The following is a 15847-nucleotide window of genomic DNA, read 5'->3' on the forward strand; positions in this document are numbered from 1 at the left end:
TCTCCACAACAAATGGCCAAGCAAGCGCAGACACTGACAAGATACGCGATACAGAATGAGACCAAATAAAAAAAATGTATCAACACAAAATGCCAACACATACATAATACATATATATACTGTAACAACAGTTTCAGTATGTTCCTTGCTAACCAAGGGCTGTTCTTGCTAACATGAGGGCAATCTTATGAACATTCGCCGTGACTCATTTCAAGCCTCAAACCTAGTTTCCTAAGAGAGATACGAAATGTTTTTGTGCATTTCTGACAGCTGAAACAATAGATAATTGGATCGAGACAGCAGTTGGCTCCAGCCAAGATCCATGACACATAGTATGCAGTCTCCACTTTTAAAAGGAGACTGCATTTTTGGGGTAAGAATTTCTTGACCACAAGACCCACACTGCGCACCACATTCATAGGCGTGAAACAAACAACAAAAATAGCCAAACAAACAGCTACCATTTTACATGATTTGCTCTTAATAGCTTGTCCACTATCATGGCTAGTGTCGAGACGGGATATCGAGCGCACCAGAAGAGTGTAGCAGATCGCAGAAACAATGAAGGATAGAAGTAATCCAGGAATGAGGACAGTGAAGTTTACAATTAAATAAAAGTCAGTATATTGTCCTTGGTGAATGCTGAGGCATAACGTGCGATTGTCCACGGTGCTTGTGTCTAAAACAGCTGCTAAAACAGTTCCTTTAACCAATACAAAAAGCCAAACTCCAACACAGAGCTTCTGGACAAAGTCCTTTCGATTCATGTAAGAGTCTTGGTTGTAGCGTACCACGGCCACATAGCGGTGAATGCTAATGAGAGTCAGAAACAGAATACTGCTGTAAATATGAAAGGTTATTAAAGCTATTTTAAGCCGACAGAGAGCTTTCCCAAAAAGCCAGTTAGCAGTGTGATAATATACTGCCATAAACGGTCCCATAGGACACATAAGGACATCACTGACAGCTAGATGAAACTGAAGAACAGTGCTGGACGTCCATTCTGGTGTCCTGCATGTGAACACCCACAGACTGAAGACATTAAGCAGGAGTCCCACCAGGAAAGTCAGACAAATGAGCACAGAAATGGAGATGTGCTGGGGCTTTATGGGACAAAACCTACTGCTGTCACCGCTGGTGGTGTTAGAGATGGAGGAGAACTCTGCACTGTTCATCTGTAAAAAACGCCAGATAATAATATTTTTAGATTTATAATAAATCATGGTTACACTGAAGAAAGAAATATCATGAATTAAGGTTAGATGGATTAAGATCCCTTGGATTTTTCACCACAACTTAAATGAATGCATGGTTGCATTAAAACATCTATAATTTACTTAATTAAACCTTTTAAGAAGCAAACATTATTTTGATGAGTTCTGTTGACATATTGATCATTATATTAACGTAATATTGTGTGTAACTTAAACCAAAATTTCTTTTAACTGATTTTTTTTTTACTTTTCATGATAACTTTGAAAATTAGGCAGTGACAATGTTGAATTATGTCAAAATATTTTTGAGTAATCTGCACAAACATTTGGCTTTTATTAAATTCCTCTAACTCAGTGTAGTTTTGTTGGCTGAACATAATTTTATGAGAATTTGTCATAACTCCAAAATAGTTGTTGCTGAGCCTGTTTTTCGAGTGTATTATCTAGTGATCTGTTCATTTATTTTATGTTGCACATAAAAAATTTTTTGTGTTTCTTTGTTAATGGTTCAAAATTTTAATTAAAGTCTGGACACACTAATTCATTTAGGTTTGTATGTCAACAAATATTGTTATTGTTTTTAAGAAAATAAAAGTTTGACCCTAAGATGACTCTCAGAATTGGCGCAGAAGCCACCAGTATTATGTAGTTGCTGATATTTTATAATTTTATTTTATTTTACAATCATTGTTACAATTCTTGCAGTTATCTTTTAATTAATTCCATTTCAGACATATTCATTGTTCATCATTGAGTGGAATCATTCCATCTGAATTCATAATCTATTCTTTCAAAACATTCCTTCAATTAAAAAAAAGAAAAAAGAAAAGCCTTGTATATAATTAATTTAAACCAGAATTGAGTTATTCTACTAAATTGTCAAAATGTGTTAATTTAGATAGAACATTTGATTCAGTAATTTGGATTAATGACATAAAACATATCAGCAAAGATATGTATATCACATGTATTTTACATCGGCAAAAATCAGATGGCAGCGTGAAAAATTTACCCCAGGCCTTTTGCACTAAATAGAACGATAAAGGTGTTTTAAAAAGAGGACTCAAGTGTGAAAACACCTTAAGATACAGGTACAGAGAGAATATAGAAGATCCCTGGTCTTCATCATAACATCTGACTTAAAGGTCATCTGAGGTTAACAGGTGGTTTGAATATTAACATTTATGAATGGTTCCACAAGATAACAAAATTAATATCTGTGTTCGTCACTTACTCACCAAACCTTCACATAGTGAGTAACATTTTGAAATAATTATAAACATTCAAAAACAAACATTTTTTAAATAAAATTTTGTATAAACAATACATTTGCAAAGAAAACATAACCGATTTTGGTACCTTTAAGTCCATCTGTGAGAAGCCTGAATGATGGAGCTTGATGGAGACAATAATTCTCTAGACATCTGTAAGGCATTATATATGGCCCTTGAAGACTTCCTGTGAATATTTAAAGCATATCTCCTTTTAATCTGAGAGACCAATGTGTTTGATGCTATCTTTAATGTGGGTGAGAAAGCTTGCAAGATGGGCACACACAAACTTGACTGCTGAACTGCAAAAGCATAACTTGTGAAGAGCGTACTAAGGAGTTGCATCACTTTGTATATGGCTGCAGTAAAAGTGAAAAATAAAAGATAATGTATGTCTATAATTAGATCATTTGAGAAGGTGGAGGTTCAGAACTGAAAGCGAAACAAGGACACAAAATAAATGCATTAGGCCTATATGCTTTCTGCATAGTTCATCAAGTCAACAGTCAAAATTAGTTTCATATGTAACTGTTTCATAACTACTTAAAGATAATCAGATGCACACTTTGTCTGAATTACTAATATCTTTGCACTTTTTAATTGAGTATTTCTTTAGCCTATACCTGCCAAGGATATGATACTTGCTACATGCCACCCACAAATCAAGTTAAAGGTCATAAAAGTCCGGGGATGGCTTGAATGCCCACAAAAAAAAGAGCACTGATGCCATACAAAACTAATCCCACACTAAACAGTTAGTTGCCACCTTTGTTTTATTTTATACTAAATATAAAACAAGCCTGTGAGGTTTTTAGTCCTAAACATCAGACTATATATTATTTATCAGACCCCAATGTGTTTGTTGGGCATTTAATTTCAAAATCATGGCCATTAATCCAACTTTTTTGCAATGCAGACATAAGGTATTTTCTGTGAATGTACGAGTAAATAAGAATAAAAAATAATTTGAAAACTAAATTTAAACTATTTGTACTACAAACCAATGTGCTCATGATTACGATAATAAATAAAAATAATATGATAATAAAATACCTTTTTTGCAATATCAAACAGTAGTACGGACTGTTTTTGTACTGCTAAAAAATAACTGAAAGCGGAAGTGACCGGATGTCTCGCACATTCAAGTTAAAAATTACCGCACACCCCCTCTTTAGTTAAAAACAAGATGGGCAGTTTTGCGGACATTATCCCTTAAATTACTTGTTAAAATAATATTATGATCACATTTTTGAACAGAGAAGCTTTAAAAAATTTAGACATTTAGGTCAGGTGTCAGAAGAGAACATTTTGTCAGCATATGAAGACATATTCTGCCGAAAGAGTCCGTGTAACATGCCCTGAGCAGCTGTAACATTGACGAATAATGAAATGAGGCAGTGTATGTGCTGTGAGGCAAGTATGATGTTGTCCGAACTGACAGAACAGGGACGAGCAACTAACCCACCAGGAACTGCTCCTGCAACTTCCAAGCCAGAAGACTTGCAAACTACACATGCTAATACAGGAACTACTTACAAAATTAACATGCTTTTAAATTTTCATAAATGTCTGAGACCATATTAAAAAACTGGGATTTATTTTTATTGTAAAACTCTATTAAATCCAGAGTTGTATTTTGAAAAATGTAAAGCAAAGAAACATTGACATAAAATAAGAGCGTCTGTTAAATAAACTGATGTGAATTAAATGCTCTTCTAATGAAGAGTGATTGCTCGGCATGGGAACAGATATGGCGCAACAACCGCTGCATAAACTATGACAGTAAAACAGGCCTTTTTTTAACTGAAGTAAAAAAAGGAAGAGCTCATCATCTCTGGGCGCTTGGTGTCTTCTCGGTTTCAAATGTGGGCATGTCTTCCTTTTATGTACTTGCTCAATTCCTATTTACTGCAACCAGTACTTGTATAAAGTAAACACATTTTAGCAGTGTGGGGAAGATGTTAAATATTGCTGCGGTTATTTTATTTCCCATGGGGAAACACCATTACACCATAATTTCCACCAGATGATGACTGGAAAAATCCGACTGAACGCTATCAAGTTGATAGATAGATAGATAGATAGATAGATACACAATTGATAGCAACTATGACAGTAAGAGGGGGGACTCTAGAGGTTATGAGGTGCATCTGTCAGATTATGCTGAGCTACTGCATATGACACACCACAACAACAAACATCACAAGACAGAAGGCCATTCACTGAGCCAGGCCCTCATTACAAGACACTAGGTGGAGACAGCAGCACAGAGAATGTTCTAGGCATTTTATGTACAACACAGGTGAATAGAGAAAAAATAACTTATAGTTAAAAGGGGTCATATGATGTTGCTAAAAAGAACATTATTATGTGTAATGAAATGTGTTTATGCGGTTTAAGGTTAAAAGAACACATTATTTTCCACATACTGTACATTATTGTTTCTCCTCTATGCCCCGCCTTTCTGAAACGCGTCGATTTTTACAAAGCTCATCGGTCTAAAAAAGCGAGGTGTGCTGTGGCAAAATTGAAATCGCATCATATGACCCCTTTAATGAAAATTAGATTATGTTTAAATATGCAAATCATTATCTCATTAAAAGACACTCATTTGCATAGAACATAAATTAAACATTAAAGAAAAAAGAAAAAAAAAACGATGAAGTGCGAAGTATAATTGTAGAATTTCCCATTTTCTATCATTTTTAAAAACTGTACAAATATTCATGACACTTCCAGGGCCAGAAAATCACTTTTTAATAGTCCATATTTCCTTTTTTTTTTGCCTACTTTTATAGCCATATTATTTTAACAGCCATAATGAAAGCAACAACAGATAATTCACCTTAGACCTTAAAAGCCTTATGTAAAAAAGTGCATTCCATGACAAAGATTGTATCAGTTACTGAGTATGTATTTTGCATATTGTTAAATGTTTTTATCATTATTTTTATTATGATAATAATAATAACACTTTGTACTTATCTATTTGGTTGCGGGTGCGAGACAGCAGTTTGATTGCAGAAAGAGAGGCTGCCAATCTTCTGAATGGCAGTGACAGATTGTGTTGTGTCTTTTAGCCATGTCTGGCTTGGACACAGTGTTGGGCAAAAAACGAAACAAAAAAAACAATACATCTAATCAGTTAAGTTTAACGCATTTAAACACTCCAAAATCAAGGACTGTAAACTTTCTTACCAAATGTTTTATTTACACTAGGGCTTGTCACTGACACAATCCAAAGCAAAACATACTTAACCATGAAATGCTGTACATAAGAGACTATATTTGAACTCATACAACAATGAAACAAGACTAAATTGTCTTAAAAGAAACATATAAATGGAAAAAGAGCTGAGCCAACAAAATTGCAAAATGGAAAAGGCTTTTAAAATGACCCTTATAAAAGAAAAAAAGAAGAAAAACTAAATTCATAACCAGCACTGTTGGATTTTACACACGTTCAGGTCAGTCTTTATGACATAAGGCTTGTGGTCTATCCCCATGTGAACGTGATTGCTGTTGCTGCTCTCTAGTGGCTGGGGCATCCAGTCTCTCTCAAAGAGGGGTTGTGGGGGTGGAGGGGGTGGAGGGCACAGTAACAGGGTGAAGGCCCAGATCCAGAGAAGGGGCTTCCTCTGGCTCCGGGGGGCTTTTCTTAGAAGCTTCGAGCTTCTCCTTCAACAGGGTGTACAGCTCCTTCAATGACTCACTGCTCTGTAATAGCATGAATTAAAACATGGTTACTTTATAAAATGTCAGCATAAGAGAAACAGTACAAAGAGGAACAGAGAATACTTTTATCATCTGTGAACAGAAGTGGATGAGGTGCCATCTAGCGACCTTTAAGGTCAACATTAACTCCATTTACTTTCTTAATCTGGTTTTATAAAACGAGTCATCAGTGCATGTTGTTTCAATGGGAAAAAAAATTGGTAATCGTTAATCCAAATCAAATGACTTAAACAATCACTACCAAATACTAGTACTTATGGTTAACCAATGGTATATGCTTCTGCTGAAAAAAGCATCAGCCTACATTATTTCAACTTTTTTTTAGATTTGTGTTCAGCTGCAGAATTCCAACAAATATAATTTTCTATAAATAATAAAAGTTTGTAATGTTGTAACTCTGCTCATATCTGGTTGGATTGATCCATGTCTTATAACTCTTAAACTTTTTCTTTAAGTCTGTATAGTATTTTTTATAATCCCTATGGGAAAAATGAATGAGAAAAATATTTCCCAGGACTATAAGGCAACTGAAAAAGTGGACCGGCACTGTTGCATTAACATTGGACAATGTTAATCAGTAGTTACAGTAATTTAGGCATTATTTCAGCAAATTCACATTCATTCTGTTTCCTGTTTTAATACCTGTTTTGGTGGTTCAAGTGTCTTCATTAAGGTTTCCATGTAGGACACCAGCACCTTCTGATGGAGATGATTCAGCAAGCGAAGACAGTGTCGGTGAACATTCTCCTTACTGCAAGCGAGAGCGAAAAACATACTAGAACTGCAGTGAACTGAGCCACTTGATTTTTATCTGACTAATTATTTTTTTTCAAGCACTGAAGAATTTGGTCTATAAAAAGGTAATACAGACCTAGAGAAAGATGTGAGGAGGAAGTTATCAAAGACTGCAGTACAGAACTCCTCGGATCCAAATTCATCAGAGAGCAGAGTCAGATGACCAGTGAGAAGATGGAGAAAGATGTCTCCAAATGCCATGTCGTTATAGGTATCAACTGCACAAACACACACACACACACCCAAAGTGATCAGTGTCTGTGAGGCTTTGACTAATGGATCCATTAATCCAAAGTCTCTGACAGGAGTCTCACCCAGTGTAAACAGAAGCCGCTGTAAAGCATTTTTATTCCTCTGCTTGGCAATATGAAGCACATAATAAAGACCGATCTCACACGCCACCCTGTTTTCCTGTATATACCTAGACAAGACAAAAACACCATCCATTTGAGAAAACTGAGTGTTTGCTGAAAATATTGAGCTGAGGAGCATACCTGGAGAAGGTTTCAGGCAGCGTGGTGGGGTACGTCAGAGAGGTTTTCTCCTCACTCGGCAGTTTCTGCTCCACAGTGAACGTGTAGTCATCCACCACTATTGACATCATGGCAGGCAGGAAGCGCGTTACCACCTCCAAATCCTGATGGAAAACAAGACCAGCCTTGAGTAACTGTACAAACCCATTTCAAATGTTAGGTTATAGTGTATTGAAGAATGCCAGAAGTTAATCTTACCATTCGGGGCTCTTTAAAAACCTGGCTGTCAATCATATCCCAGGCACCCTGGCCAAGAGAAAGCATCCGCAGCAGAAGGAGAAGCTCAGGGCTGTCCTGTACATGAACACAGAGTGATTTCATAGCATGAAATATTAGCATGTTATTTTAGTATTATTTCTATGTGTTAATATTTCAAATTAACTTTTAATTTTATATTTTAAGTTTAAAAGATGTGCTTTATTATTCTTTTTAATATTTCTATTTCGATTGAATTAATTTTTGTTTCAGTTTTGTATATTATCTTAATTGAATTTATACAATTTACTCTACAATTTAAACTTGCAAAGTTTATGTTTTTCCATCTAATATTTATATTCTACTTAATTTCAGCTTTATTTTAATAACCAATAGAGATGTAACAATTCACTCAACTCACAATGCGATACGATTTATGATACTGATTCCACGATATGATTTTCTGACGATTTTAACAAAATTAGTTTTAAGTTATAAATGAAAAGGTACCCTTTTATTATTGCTTGAACAAAATGCTTCACATTTCTTTGTGAAATTGAAATATTTAGAATAACAAAACTATATATTTTAACACTAATCCAAAATCAAATAAATTAATGCAAATAAAATAAATATTTTAATAAAAACAAAGTAAGGGTTTTCTGTGCTCTTTCCATTTAAAATTAGAAGCAACCACTGCATTTTAATCACGTTAAAAACAAAGATGCTGCATGCACGCAGCATGAGCAGTTTTGGATTTAAATGATATTGTATTATTTCCAAACCTGAAGCAAAACAAATTTTAGCTTTGTGAAACTGTACTACATAAAACATCTGAACAGAAACAGCAGATGGGCTGAATGAGAATGCAAATTCACTCTCTGCCAGAAGGTGGTGCTTATGGAACAGCAGAAATATAGCGTTTCCTTCATTACCGCTGTAAACAAAGCAGCGCTGCTCTTATAAACAGTACTTTAATATGCATTATACAGATGCAAAATTAAAAGAAAATGTCATCTAAACTTTTCTAAAGACAGTCAGTTCCCCTCAGAGATACATTCATATAAACAACCACCCCAACTGTATTGAGATTCATTTAACATCTCAACCGATTTGAATCGTCGCACATTTTTTTTATCGATTTTCAACTGGCCCGGGATGCATCATTACATCCAAAAACTACTTTTAATAAGTTTTTGTTGGCAATAACAACACAAAAAAAACTCTTTAAAAAAAACGTCTTACTCTGGGCAGGGCATCCTGGCTCAATAGCTCCTGAAGGTTCCTCACGGTACTCAACACTAGTGTGTTACAGGCAAATGGGTCACAGAGTATCATAGACAGGTCTCTGTGAGAAACAGAGACAGAGTGTGTAACATTTTTAATTTTTTAAGGGTAAGCTATGTTACCATGTGTCTGTATGGATAGGTGAATCTTGTACCCTAACACTTGTTCCTGCCCTTTCTTCACCCCATCCAGGAAACCTTGTAACTCTCGGGCCCGTTTAGCATCCACAAACTTTTCCCTGATGCAGGCATCCAAACACCAAGAAAACTACCAAAGGATAAGAGCAGAGATAAGTATTTTGCATTGTAGGGTGTGTTTGAATTGAAAGTGGTCAACTTTATGGTACATGATCACACACTGCAATAGTTCCAAACCGTTTTTAATTGTTTTCTTTTATAAACAACCAAAACACTGCTTGGAGGTCTGACTTTCAGAAAGAGTTCAGTTCCTGTACCTTTTTGTAACAGTTACTTAGACCATTTTATACAAACATGATAAATAGAAGGCCTCTACAAATGGTGCTTAATCATGAAGTTGCAGTTGAAAACAGACACCTTGTGACAGGGGTCAACTGAACAGATCTCGCTGATGTCGAGGTCATGGAGGGACATGAGCAGCTCAGCTCGCAGGGTGCAGTAGTGAACGTTCCGTGTGCGCAGGAATAGTGTCCGCAGGAACTGTAGTACCATATCATAGAGCTTCACATTCTTCCCAATCATCTGAGTCAGCTTCAACACCACCTGACAAAAAAAACAAAATCACAGTGTGGACAGAGTTCACATATAATCACCAAACATAATCACCAAAAACCAAGTTTGTCAAAAAAAAAAAAAGAATAAAGAATAAATAAATAAGAATAACATTAAACAACCTTTACAATACCATTGACACAACATTACATTAACACTAAATTACCATCATGCTAAATTACAAAAATCACATAAAAACTGACATTAGTACGTTAGAATTATAAGAACATAAGATTAACGTTAACACAATCACATTGATACAACATTACAAGAACATTTACTTATGCTATTCACATTCAAAATTAATCTTAAAATCTTTTTAGGTATGCATAGTATTGTTAGAAAATGATAAGTTTTTTGGAATGTTTTAATAATGGTTTTAATGTTTTAGAATTTCCTTAAAGAAACATTACATTAATACTGACACAGTTTTCAAATTAATGATAAGATTATTGATCTAAATAGTCCAAATTAGACTGGCCCATTCTGCTTTAGTATAAACATACTATAATAAAGACTCTGTATCTAACTGAGCAAATTACAGTTACAACTGAAATTTCAATGTATTAAAAAATGACTTTATTAATTCCAATAGTGTAAGAAAAAACACCTGCCACTTACCTCACCCTGTCGCCGTGTTTTGGGTGAAGGACTGAAAAAGTTGTGAAGGATGGAGAGGTCACTGCTGAAAAGAGCCGCCTCCTTCTCCACAATATACTGTTTCAATAGAGGAGACACCTCGTCCCCGAAAAGAGCCTGATTGTCTTGCCAAATCTGCCGTTTCACCTCCACTGCGCAGACTTTGTACAGCTCTTTATCAGCCATCACCTGCTTCAGCTTCTTCTCAGGTACCTGCATGAGGGTGCAAACAGATTGTCACTGTTATACTAAAAGCACTGTTATGATAACTATAATAATAAATTATAAATGAACAAAAATAGATTGCACACCTAAGGCTGAAATCTGCAAAATAAGGTTTAAAATGAGTCTGTATACTGTGCTTTCTTGAAATATATCTGACACCCAACCACTAGTAATAAGTCATTGCACAGAACACATTCAAACCTTTGGCAGATGTTTTAGCACTTGCATGACAATGGGCTGTATGGATGGCATCTTCACCAATGGGAAGCTTTTCTCAAGAAGTTCTTCCAGTTTTACGTACCTGTGTGAATTTAGGGGATGCATTAGTATGATTTTTATCCGCTGATTATGACTATGATCTGCTGTATAAAAAAAAATTGTGGAAATCAAACTTTTCATTCACCTGTCCTCATCCTTGCCCTCTGCAATGGTGGCAACACGCTCCATCAGCTTTTCTCGAAGTTCATCAAAGACTGACTGGTGAAACTCCAGCCGTGGAGTCCCGTGAAGGTCCAGGAAAGGCAATGCAGACTGTAGGGTTGGCAACAATATGCCATTTTCCATCTGTGAATGACAATACAGTTGTATTAAAAACACAGCAAGACACAACACAACATGAACATACTTTTTAGAAAGGTACTATTTATGGAAATAATATGCTTTTAAAGAATATACTTAAATATATGTTTTCAGACACTTAATTTCAATGCAACTGCAATAAGTTAAAAAATATATATTTTAACCAGATGAAGTAGCACTTTTTATATGTAATTTCCTAATTACTGTTAGTGTCTGTGAAATATAGTTTAAGTGCACTGTTGAATGTACTGACATTTATGGCAAACTAAAATATACTTTCATTTCTGAGGAAACTACATATAAACTATAATATATTTGTAATGATGAAGTTGCAATTTAACACATTTTAAATATATTCACTTTAAATGTAATACCAAATAACACACTACAGTTAAAATATAATCAAGCAAATGACATGTGCATTAGTATGTTAGACAACACATCAAACTAAGTGTAGAAAAGATTTTAAAAAATTAAAACGTACTTTAAACAAACTTTTAATTTGACAATATTACAAAACACTTTTTTTAAAGTGTACTTAAGTGTGTTAAGAGTCAGTAACGTGGACTGTACGGACACTTAAAGGCTTTTTAAAATTTCATTAATACTATATTATCTGCAAGAACTGTTTTTTTTTTTTTTAATATACGTTTAAGATTTGAACTGCAAATTTATTACAATTGCACTCTACTTTTTCACAAGGGTATTCATTAGGCACTACTTATTCCTTAGTTATTAGTAATGAGCTACAATTAGATACTAGAAGAGGGCATATTGGATTACTTACTAGTAATTCAAATAAGTACTAGTAACATATTAATTATTATGCTCAAATAGATATCTGTTTAATCATCTTGTCATATGCTGTCATATGACAAGTCACACTGCAAGCGACGCCAGAAACTAGATCCCTCCCATTATAATCAATGAAGATGACTGCTGCATGCGAGCGAAATGCTTTATGCCTAATGCAAGACATTTAAAGACTGTGACTGTTTTAGAGAAAGAGGTACATATCCAAGTGTATTAAGCTCTAACCTGAAACTGGTCGATGGCTTTCAGGGGTTCTGTACAGTTAGTGAGAGTTTCTTTCAGATCTTCTCCATTGGATATTCCCAACTCCGGTAACCCTGCGAACATTTTGAGTGGCTGTCACTATTTTAACTGCATCAAAACGAAATAAAAATACAATGCAATGACAACAGAAATACAACAGATGTGGGCTAGATTTGCATTGTCCGTTGTTATCTGAATTCGCACACTTCCTAACTGTGCAACCTCGTCAACACTCTTGTTTCTGATACTTCGTAATAGGTTCCGCCTAAGAAATGTTCCTAGCTGGTACATGTGAATACTATGCCCTTATCATTGAACGGCAGTATTAAAAGATTCTAGAGAACATCTGTGATTTAAATGATTTGTTTGTAAAATAAATAAATGAAAAAAAGGACAACATACCGTTGCAATAATACACTTGTCTTTATTATAACAATTCTAGAGTTTAATACAATTCTGACTCTTGGACGAAATAAAAGAAAACAGAATATGAAATAAAAAGTCATAAAAAAATAAAAAAAAGTACCGTGTGTGTGGTACAAAGATGTCATGAACTGTGGGCCCACCCACAACAACCGATAGACTCTTCTGTTCAGCTGATTGAGGATCAGAAACTAAGAGGTTTATGCAACAGTGGGTGGCTAAAAAAAGAAATATTTCCTTGTTCTAAATTTCCACATTCACCCGAGTCATTAAGAAGTGGAAGCAAGGCTGTTTAAAGACCAGATAGGATTTCTGAAATGTTAAGTGTTGGAAGTGCTGGTTCTATTTTTCTGTTTACATATTAATTCATGTCAATTTAATACTTAACAGACATCTTCATGAATTCCACATCAATTTTACAGCGAATTACATCGACACAATCTGACGTTTTTACTTTTACTGACAAAAGTTGATACTTTTTCATATACTGCATATACTTACAGCTTTTCCCTTAAGGACAGAAAAACTCTTTAGTGCATAATGATCAACAACATAATTTAGTGGCATTCTTTTGGTAGGTTCGCAGCAGAAAAAATATAGACGCAATAAGAAGGACTGAGAAGAGGAAGACAGCAGCACGCCAGGCATCTGGGTGCAGTGTTTTTCTCACAAGCACATTTTCAGCTGCCAGCAAGTTGCTTAAACTTAGCATGTAGCCAAGGGACCAGCCGACAGAAGTGTCTTCAGCCTGCAAACCAAAGTAACAAGTTGACATTGGCTTGACAGGATATGATAACTATAACTTAAAACTGCATATAGAGCTGTCTTCCTGAGGGCTTACTTTCTCCCGAAAGGAGATGTGTGGGAAGGAGAGATCATTGAAGCCATATCCATTGATCAGGAGCACCTGCAGAAGGATGGAATCTGCACAGTAATCCCTCAAATGGTTCCCCTCATCAGGAAACTTATTCTGCATCTCAGAGAGAGAGAGGGAGTTAGAAAGAGATATTGCCTGGGGGAATATTTAAAATTTCATCACATTTAAGTTTAATTAAAAACTAGGCTTAGGAATTATTCGCTCTGACAAGTCTGGTGAAACACTTGACAAACAGCTAAAACAGCTTAAATATTGCATCAGTTGTTAAAGATTGAATCAAACAATGCAAAGTGAACATAGGCCTATTAAATATATTTTCATAGAGGAACAATGCAAGTTCTCTTAATTGGTTGTTGTAGAATGTTCTTAAATTTTTTCTAGTCAATTACTGACAAGTCAACTTAAAATTGCAGGGCTCAAAATTCAATTTACCTCCTGAAAGCTCATGTTGCAGACAACACGGATGGCATCCTCTAAATCTACTGGAGACGTGAAGGTGATGCCTGCAGCTTTCTGGAGGAACGAATGAGTGTAGAAAAAAAGCAGAAAACGCCTGCACCAAATAAAGAGGAATTAGCTACTGTAGGCCTTATCACATTAAAACAATGCAGTGCATCTAGGGATGCAAAGCAATTAACAGATTGCAGTGTCTGATTCACTAAGAAGAACTGACTCATTGGAGTCATTAGTATAGGGAATCAAACTACAGGCTGCACTACAGGCTGCACTGTTTGTTTGTGATTCGCTAAAAAGAACCGACTCATTCATTCTGTAATCGTATACTCGTCACGCTGACTTGTTCATGCTATATATTCCGTAGCATTGTTGCAGCGTCATGAGTAAAGTCAGAGTATTTTAGTACTATGTATGTTTCATCTCCGTTACAGGAAGAATGCCAAGACCAAACATTATTAGAACCGAACGTCATTTGGTTTCGCTATTATTTTAGTCATTACAGCATATTTAAATCAATTCATCGATTGCGGTGTGATTCAATTTGAATTGTTTCAGTAAAGCGGCGCGAGATCACGTTTTATAAGGATACATTTGGTAGACTGCATCTATGGTTCAGGAGAGTTTGTCAGCCACTATTTTCTTTACCTCCATATTAAATTAATGATTTAGTGTTTGTTGTGTGTTAATTAGACGCAGCGCTCAGTGAGCGCGTTGAGAAACGTGAAGGGGGAGAGACTTTTCTTGTGTTCTTTTCGTAGTTTGTTTTCGATTGTATTGCATTGTGTTGTGTTGTATTTCTTTGGAATTGTATTCTTTTATTTTGTTTGTTTGGGTATTGATGGTAACAACGGTACAATTCAGTGTAATGGCATTGAGCAATATGCAATAATACCCTTTAAAGTTGATCACAGAAGTGTGCTGATTGCAGTGTATCACGTGAAGGTGATTGCTTAATTTGTGGTGTGATTCTCTGCTTGTGAATTGGAGTAACTTATTGTGTGTAGTGGGTTTTGTATTTAAAGGGTTTATGACCTGCCTTGCCTGTGTACACCACATTATACCCTTTTTTTTACCTGTCATGTTGTGAAATGTCTTAGCATTATATGCAAGTGTAATAAGGAATAAAGTTATGTATTTTGTACACCAGCACCTGCCTTTGTCCTTTAATTAGGATATGCATGTTATTAATTGTTTAATCAGGCATTTGTCCATTTCTGAGCACGGTAAGGCACCTGAAGGCCACACAGGTATTATGCATTTATGTGACGAAGGCATAGCTAGCTAGCAACCTCTAGGCTGTAGTAACGAACGGCAGTAACTCACGTTTGATCGGGCAAACCACTGCACTGTAATTATTAGGTGTGTTCGACTTGAAGCAGGGCTGTGAAGAACAACCAGTGTATGACACGAGAGCGATTCGAAAGCATGAGGAGCCGTCTGCTCTCTATAGCTCTGTACTTTGATGTCACACACCCGTTAAAATAACTGTTTTTGAATATATTTATATAATATATTTTCAGCAGCCATTACTTCAGTCTTCAGTGTCACATGATCCTTAAGAAATCATTCCCTTTACACTTTATTTCGATAGTCGGAGTCTTTGTTTCTTACGGTGGCCGAGAGAGCTCAACGCGCTGCAACTTAAGAAAACACATGCAAATTGCAAATTGACCAGCAAAGTAAGAAAACATCTTCATCAGTTTGACAACACACGCGCTGCAAATCCTCACAACACATGCAAACGAAGAAACGCGCTGCAAATCCTCACAACACATGCAAATGAAGAAACGCGCTGCAACTCCTCACAACACAT

General features: G+C 35.6%; 2 protein-coding genes across 2 annotated transcripts in view; both read right to left on the minus strand.

Moving 5' to 3' along the window:
• Positions 1-5485: 5485 nt before the first annotated feature.
• LOC107681244 (negative elongation factor B-like) lies at positions 5486-12557 on the minus strand. The gene is made up of 13 exons (XM_016477483.1): positions 12261-12557; positions 11047-11207; positions 10845-10944; positions 10401-10631; positions 9585-9770; positions 9185-9297; positions 8989-9091; positions 7747-7842; positions 7510-7652; positions 7330-7436; positions 7092-7233; positions 6863-6971; positions 5486-6202 (listed from the first exon to the last, which is right to left on the minus strand). The coding sequence occupies exons 1-13, from the start codon at positions 12360-12362 to the stop codon at positions 6044-6046; spliced, it is 1752 nt and encodes a 583-aa protein (XP_016332969.1). The 5' UTR covers positions 12363-12557; the 3' UTR covers positions 5486-6043.
• A 263-nt stretch (positions 12558-12820) lies between these two features.
• LOC107681246 (ectonucleoside triphosphate diphosphohydrolase 2-like) overlaps positions 12821-15847 on the minus strand; it is a 5003-nt gene continuing 1976 nt past the window's right edge. Inside the window, exons 2-4 of the mRNA XM_016477487.1 lie at positions 14011-14091; positions 13543-13677; positions 12821-13449 (exon numbers count right to left, since the gene is read on the minus strand). Of these exons, the coding sequence (XP_016332973.1) occupies positions 13246-13449; positions 13543-13677; positions 14011-14025 (354 nt within the window). The 5' untranslated portion in view covers positions 14026-14091 and the 3' untranslated portion in view covers positions 12821-13245. The remainder of the gene's footprint in view (positions 13450-13542; positions 13678-14010; positions 14092-15847) is intronic.

The sequence above is a fragment of the Sinocyclocheilus anshuiensis genome, unplaced genomic scaffold (assembly GCF_001515605.1).
Source record: "Sinocyclocheilus anshuiensis isolate Anshui unplaced genomic scaffold, SAMN03320099.WGS_v1.1 scaffold1495, whole genome shotgun sequence".
NCBI classification, from domain to species: Eukaryota; Metazoa; Chordata; class Actinopteri; order Cypriniformes; family Cyprinidae; genus Sinocyclocheilus; species Sinocyclocheilus anshuiensis.

Bases quoted from the DNA above. Each gene is read 5' to 3' on its own strand.
- LOC107681244 (XM_016477483.1), bottom strand. From the start codon at position 12,362: ATGTTCGCAGGGTTACCGGAGTTGGGAATATCCAATGGAGAAGATCTG. The intron at 7,437-7,509 runs GTATGCTCCTCA...TGTCTTGTCTAG, and splicing joins CTGCCTGAAACCTTCTCCAG to GTATATACAGGAAAACAGGG. The intron at 7,234-7,329 runs GTGAGACTCCTG...GTGTTTGTGCAG, and splicing joins GCGGCTTCTGTTTACACTGG to TTGATACCTATAACGACATG.